At 51.4% G+C, this 7,500-nt stretch overlaps 1 protein-coding gene across 1 annotated transcript; it reads left to right on the top strand.

The window, feature by feature from the left end:
* Nucleotides 1-4,708: 4,708 nt before the first annotated feature.
* Nucleotides 4,709-6,721, top strand: EAH_00054730 (hypothetical protein, conserved; the record flags this gene model as incomplete). The annotated part of the gene is made up of 2 exons (XM_013393921.1): nt 4,709-4,831; nt 5,171-6,721. 2 exons carry the CDS (start codon nt 4,709-4,711, stop codon nt 6,719-6,721), a joined length of 1,674 nt encoding a protein of 557 aa, XP_013249375.1.
* Between the last annotated feature and the right edge of the window lie 779 nt (nt 6,722-7,500).

A 7,500-nucleotide genomic window follows, 5' to 3' on the forward strand; every position in this document is an offset into this window, starting at 1 on the left:
TCGTCTCTCTGTCTCCTTGTATGCATTTTGCAGTGCTGACTTTCTTTTGTCTCTTTGTCTCTATGCTGTCCCTTCTCTGTCTCCTTTTAGCTGTCTCCTTTTGTCTCTGTCTCTTCGATTGTTGGTGTCTCCTTTAATCTTCATACATTTATCTGTCTCCTTCTGTCTCCGACTGTCTCCTTGCTTCTTTATTCTTTTGCTAACCTGCTGTCTCTTCTCTGTCTCTTTTGCTGCTGTTGTCTCTAAGGGGCTTCATTTGCTGCTGCTGCTGTTTGTCTCTCTCTCTTTACTGTCTCCTTTTGCTGCTGCTGTTGTCTCCTGTCTCTGTCTCCTGCTTGCTCGTTGCTGCTGCTGCAATTGCTTACCGGGCCCTTTATGTTTATTTTGTTTATTTATTTTATTTATTTTGTTTATTTATTTTATTTATTTTATTGTTTTGTTGTTTGTGTTTAGAATGCAGAAGAACTAATGGAGACACTTTCTCAGTGTCTCCTCGCAGGTGTTGATAGAGACTGCGTCTCTGGTTGGGGCGGGGTTGTTCACGTTGTGTGAGTTGCTGCTGCTGCTTTTGCTGTTGCTGCTGCTGCTGCTGCTGCTGCTCCTTCACTTGCTGCTGTTGCTTCTGCTGCGGCTGCTTCCCTTGCTGCTGCTGCCGCAGCCATTTCAAGCCTTGTTGCCTGCCTCCTCCTCCGCTATTGCTGCTGCTGTTGATGCTGCTGCTGCTGCTGCTGCAGGACGCCCGAGAAGATAATAACTCGACACCTGAAGGGCCGCATGGATTGATGCGGTGTATCTGTTATGTGTTGGTGTTGTGGCTGTGAGGTGAAGATACACCCCTACTCAGACAGGCCCCCGTGCTGCTGCTGCTGCTGCTGCTGCTGCTGCTGCTGCTTCCTTTGCAGACTGTGCAGCAGCATTAAAGCAGCAGCAGCAGGCAGCGGCGCACCAGCTGTCTCCTTCTGGTGTCTCCTCTTTCCCGCTCGCACAATACACAAAAACAGCTGCACGCCTAAGTACACACCTGCGGAGACACTTCATAAAACTATATGCATGCATTTAACTGCTGCAGCAGCCAGCTGCTGTTTGTGCTGCCCTGAGTGCAGCGAACTGTCTCTAGGAGACACCTGGGGAGAGGAGACACCTCATAAGCCCCTGCCTGTCTCTTTGCAGCAGCACAGCAGCCTTTGCTGCCATACTGTAGTTAGGGGCTTAGTGTCTCCTGCTATTGCTTTAGGAGGCAGAGAAGCAGAGGAGACCCTTAAAGGAGTGTAGCTATATCTGTTAGGCGGCTCTAGCAGCAGCAGCAGCAAATAGAGACACGAAAGGAGACACCCGGGAGACAATGCGCATGAAGTGTCTCCTAAAGAAACAAATTCTTCACTTGCTGCTGACTAGAAGAAAAAGGAGACAGCTCCTGCTGCTGCTGCTGTAGCTGCAGCAGCAGCCTGCTGCTCCTCCCACGGAGACAGGAGCCACAGAGGAGAGCAAGATGCAGCAGCAGCAGCAGCAAACGAGCACTGACGTGCTGCAGCAGCAGCTGCTGCTGCTGCTGCTGTATCACCTTTAGCGTCCCCTGTGTACTAAGTATCTCTGGAGCTGTCTCCTTCTCAATTGGTGTCTCTTGAGGTGTCTCCTCCTCAGCAACTGTCTCTTTAAGTGTCTCCTTCTCCCCTCTCTACCCGTAAGCAATAAATGTAAGGCCCCCAACATAAGGGTTTTAACATAAGGGTTTTAAGAGGATGTGCTGCTGCCTCACATGCAGAAGATAAATAATAAGTGTCTCCTCCACAGAATCTCAACAGCAAAACCCTTAGCAGGTGGTGCTGCTGCTGCAGGGAGACAAACAAACAAACTGTCTCCCTGAGGAGACGACTGCGCGGCTGGGGCGGAAGTGTCTCCTTCTCTGTGGCACTGCAGCAGCTGCTGCAGCTGCAGCAGCTGCTGCAGCAAACCCGAGCTTGTTCTTATTTTAGCATGCTATTGAGAGGAGACAGTCTCTCCTCTGTTTCTGTTTTGCATACAAGGGGCCTCACTAGCTGCTGCTGGGCTATTGATATTAATATTAAAGCAGCACCGCAGCAACAGCAGCAGAAGCAGCACAGATGTCTCTTAAAAGGAGACACTTCGCTTGTGGGGCCCCTGCAGCGGCACCACCTGATGGAGCCCTTTACTGCATCAACTACTCTTGCTAAGGAGACACCTCATTTATAAACACAACAGCAACGGAGGAGACACTGAAGAGACACTTGCAATAACTTCTCTATTCAAGGGGCCCCCTAAGCAAGGGGGCCCCCAAGGCAAGGGGCCCCTTCAAGCATTGGGGGCCCCTACCTTGGGGTTGGGGCCCCTTGAGGGAAGGGGACCCCCTTGAGCTTTGTTTTGTAACGAAGGAGCAGCTAATATAAAGGGGTCAGCCAAAGAGCTTGAAGGGGCCCTCCCGCAATATCTATGTACATATATATATATATATATATATATCTATATTATATCATGCAGATTGTTAAGTACACACACGCACATATATTTATCTATATATATATGCCTATGCAGTTGTATGCTTGAATACAATTAATAAACCTTGTAATTAAGCCTAGAGTTCGATAATTAAGAGGTATAATAAGTAAATAAATTTATTTATAAAGAATACACAAAGACAATTCTCTTTACTATTGGGTGGATTAGCTAAGGGGGTTTGCGGGCCTTTGCGGGAGTAAAACGGTGTTTAATAGGTGAAATATGAATTAAATAAATAAAATTAAATAATATATTCGAAATATTTAATTAAAATCATACAAATTGAACCTTAAAAGCTCAGCATACACCCCAGCAGGGCCTCTTCTCTAGTTGTCTAGAAGAGCATTCATAGGCTGGTGGGGGTAGACATCTTTGTGAATAAAGAAAGAAATAAATTAATAAATTAATAAAAGAAGATATTTCAATGAAAAATATATTTTTATGCCTACGAAGTAGAAATATGTAGGGTTGCTGCTGCTGCTGCTGCTGCTGCTGCTGCTGCTGCTGCCAATACACCCCGCTCAGCTGCAACAGTGCAGCAAGCAGCAAAGAAAGAATTAGAAGGAAAAGACAAGAGGATTTTAAAATTATTATTAAATTTAAAACAATTGATTGAAATATTCATTATTGTTGATGTTTACTTACCCGTGCAGGGGGACCTTGCTTCGGGCGGGGCTGCAGCTGCAGCCGCTGCTGCTGCTGCTGCTGCTGCTGCTGCTGCTGACGGGTACTTGGGCCGCAGCAGCCAGGCGTCGGTGGTGCGGCTGTTTAAGTTTGCGTTTGGTGGTGTTTAAAAGAGCAGCATAACATTAAGAGCATTGATATATAAGCAGTATATACACTGAGATTGCTGCTGCTGCTGCTGTCTCCTTTGCTGCTACCGGTGCTGCTTCCTCAGCTCCTTTAAGCTCTCTCTCTCGCTTAGGGGGCCCCTCTCTGTCTCTGTTATATTTTGTGCTGTCTTTTTGTTCTTTTAATATACTTTTATACCTCATCTTCATCTTATCTGTCTTCTCGTCTTTAGGGGGCCCCTCTGCTGCTGCTGAGGTAGGCGGCTTCTCTTTATCTGCGTTGAAGACAACTTGCTGCTTCTTTTACTGCTTTGTTCAAACCTTAACATCTTCTCCTTTATAGAGGAGGGGCTTCTTATTGTCTCCTTTGCTGCTGCAGCAGAGACCCGCTGCTGCTGCGGGGGGCCCCAGGGGGCCCCTCCCTCTATTACTACTGCAAACGCTTCTCTATCGCTGCCGACAGCGGCTGCATGCAAGGGTTTAGGGTTTAGGGTTTAGGGTTTAGGGTTTAGCGTCTTGTCTGGTCTTGTCTTTTCGTTGCTGTCTGCGGCTCCGCCTTCTTCGCCTTGGGCTGCAGCAGCCTCTGCTGCTCTTGCTGCTGTATCTGCTGCTGCTGCTCCTGCTGCTGCATTTGCTGCTCGTACTGCAGCATTTGTCGCTGCTGCTGCTGCTGCAGTGTCTGTACAGCGCTGTCTCTGAGATGTCTTCCCTTCCCCCCGTCCCCCCTCGGTGAGTCTGTATATATTTTTATTATTTATTTTTATTTTTTAGGTTTTGTTTATCTCTTGTTTTTGTTTATTATTATTATTATTGTTATTATTATTATTATTGTTTTGTTTAGTGGGTTTAGCCTCTCGTTCTTTTGCTGTTGTTTGTCTCTGCTTGCTTCGCTTCTTTTCAGTTTGCTGTCTTCGTGAATACTCCCCAACATTTGCTGCTGCTGCTGCTGCTGCTGCATCTGCTGCTGCATCTGCTGCTGCTGCTGCTGCTGCTGAAACATCATTTGTATCTAACTATATGTATATATATATATATTTGCTGCATCTGCTGCTGCTGCATTTGCTGCTGCTGCACCTATCCCTCCCTTTCTTCTTCCGTCATTCCCCTCCTGCTCTATCCCTACCCCCTGCTGCTGCTGCTGCTGCTGCTGTTGCTGCTGCTGCTGCAGGGCGTCAAAGTCTGCTTTATGCCGCTATGCTGCGGTCGGGCGTTGTCAGAGAGGCTCTCTCTGTGCCTTTGCTCATTCACCTGAAGAGTTAGTGCTGAGGAGGGGGCCCCCCCGGCAAGGGTACAGCAGGGGGGGGGCCCCCAAGGGGGCCCCCCATCCTCAGGGGCCCCCTCCACCGTTTAATAGTACTGTCTCCAACTCTTTAAACCAGCAGCAGCAAAGAAATTCTAAACAAATGCTCTTCATGCGCTCATCACATCGACAGACAGACGAAGAGCAGCAGGGGGCCCCCAGGGGGGCCCCCAAAGGGATGCAAGGCCCCTTTCGCAGTGCTAATGCAGGAGCTTCAAACTCTGGAGTAAGTTATTATTATTATTATTATTATTATGCAGCAGCAGATGCAGCAGAGGAAGCAGAAGTCCAGTGCAGCGGGAGCGAGTTCAGCAGCAACAGCAGCTAGTGCAGCAGCAGCAGATGCAGCAGCAGATAGATTTAGGAGGAGTTGCTGCTCTTTGCTTTATGCCCCATCATACGGTCTTCTTTCTCTGCTGCAGCAGCAGCAGCTGCTGCTGCTGTTGCTGTTGCTTCTGGTAATTTGCTTCTACGACTGAAGTTACGTCTGTGCTTCATTCTCTCCTTGTGCTGCTGCTGCTGCTGCTGCTGCTGCTGCTGCTGCTGCTGCTGCTGCTGCTTTTAGGGGTTTGGAGGGCCTCGGCCTCCAAAGGAATGGAGGAGGAGGCTCCCTCAGGGTGAGGGGCTTCAGGGAGAGTCTCGCATGCAAGCAGCAGCAGAAGCAGCAGCAGCAGAGACAGCAGCAGGAGCCCGTGCTGCTGCTGCTGCAAATGATAAGGCCAGCGATGGCACATCGACACAGACATCGCCTGCTGCAGCAGCAGCAGCTGCTGCTGCTGCACCTGCCGCTGCTTCTGCGCCCACAGGTCCCGCAAATGCTTCAGCAGCATCTGCAGCAGCATCTGCAGCAGCATCAGCAGCTCTTGCTGCTGCAAGAAACACCGAAGGTGATCCCGCAGCAGCTGCTGCTACCTCGCTCGACGATCAGCAGCAGCAGCAGCTGCTGCTGCAGCAACCGAAGCCTCCACCAGGGGATTTGCATGCTAGCTCTGCTGCAGCTGCTGAGACCCCTTCTTTACATTCAAAGGGAGAGGGGCCCCCAGGGGCCCCTACGAAGACGCACCCACCGCCACCGCCGCCTCCTCCTCCGCAGAAGCAGCAGCAGCAGCAGCAGCAGCAGCAGAAGCAGCAGCAGCAGGAGAAACAGAGGCAGCAAACTCCCGAAGTGTGGAGCACCGACGGCCCTGTAAGCTGCAGCACTTGGGTGCTGCCAGCAGAGAAGCTGAGGGGCCCCTCAGATAACAGGTTTCTTGTCTCCTCGCCTCCGCAGCAGCAGCAGCAGCAGCAACAGACGGATAACGGCTGCTGCAGCATCAAACGCGGCGATATGGATGGAGCTGGGGCTGCTCCCTTCCCCCGCAAAGGGGGGGGCCCCCCTGCTGCTGCTGCTGCTGCAGCAGCAGCAGCAGCAGACGCAGAGGGGGCCTCAGGAGGTCCTGGGGTTTGTCTAGCAGCAGAAACGCACAAGAGGAACAGCCGTAGGCAGGGGGCCCAGCAAGGCTTCTCCGGGTATAACCAGCAGCAGCAGCAGCAGCAGCAACAGCAGCAGCAGCAGCAGCAGCAGGAAGCAGCAGGAGTCCCCTTTGCGTGCGCTGCCAGGGTTGAGGAGACAGCTGGCGATGCAGCAGATTCTAGAGGCTACAAGGCTGCTTCGCAGCAGCACACACAAGATCAGCAGCAGCAGCAACAGCAGCAGCAGCAGCAACAGCAGCAGCAGCAGCAGCAGCAGCATGCTGTTGCCTTTGGGGCCAACCATTTGAATTACTGCAGGGCCCCCTACGGTGAGGAGTGGGGGCCCTTTTGGGGGCCCCTACCCTACGGTATGCCTGCAGATTACGTGTTAGCAGCAACACAGCAGCAGCAGCAGCAGCAGCAGCAGGAAATGACTGCGTTTGGGCTAGCTAAGCTGAGGAGTCCCCTTGAAGGCTCTACAGCAGCAACAACACCCGCAGGGGTTGTGGGGCCCCCCTACAGCTTTGCTGCGGCTGCTGCTGCTGCTGCTGCTGCTGCTTGCTTCGACCCTTGCTCTTACCTCGGAAGGATAGCTATCATTAGGCAGCAGCCTGGCTTCTGCGAGCTGCTGCTGCAGCACGCCCCCACTTGCTACAAAGAATAAAGCAGCAGCAGCAGCAGCAGGTATGCTCATGCTGCTGCTGCTGCTGCTGTTGCCGTTCGTTTTGCAGCAATAGAGCTACCGGGTGCAGCAGCGGCAGCAGCCGCTGTTGCTGCGGTTGCTGCTGCTGCAGTTGCTGCTGCTTCAGCGGACACAATAGCGGGCCCCTCAGGCCCAGCAGCAGCACAGAGGTAGGCGAGAGAGCTCGTGCTGCTCTCTCCCTCTGATGCTGCTGCTGCTGCTGCTGAGGATTTGGGGGGAGCAGCAGCAACTTCCTGCGTGTCTATTTAAGAACATAAGAAAGGAGACACACCGTAGATAGCAGCAACAGAGTAGAGACAGAGGGGGCACCAGTGCAGCACGCAGGTGCAGCAGAGACAGCTGAGATGCAAAAGGAGACAGTTGAAGGGGAGATAACGTGCTGCTGCTGCTGCTGCTGCTGCTGCTGCTGCTGCAACCGAATTAAGGCATACAGACCAGAGGAGAGGGCAGCAACCACAGACAAACAAAGGAGACAGAAGATAGAGACAGAGACTAAAAAGGAGACAATAATAGCAAACAAAAGGAGACACTAACAATAAACAAAAGGAGACACTAATAATAAACAAAAGGAGACAGTAATAATAAACAAAAGGAGACAGAGGGACTAAGACAGAAACACACTCGCAGCAAGCAATGCCTTCTTGCTGCTCCATCACAGAAGGGCCCCTGGGGGGCCCTCCCCCTCTGTTGTATTTAGGGGCCCTTATAGGTTTAGCGACCCCTGAGGGTTTAGGGGCCCC

The sequence above is a fragment of the Eimeria acervulina genome, genomic scaffold, assembly GCF_000499425.1.
Source record: "Eimeria acervulina Houghton genomic scaffold, Eah_scaff1058, whole genome shotgun sequence".
In the NCBI taxonomy this organism is placed as follows: domain Eukaryota; phylum Apicomplexa; class Conoidasida; order Eucoccidiorida; family Eimeriidae; genus Eimeria; species Eimeria acervulina.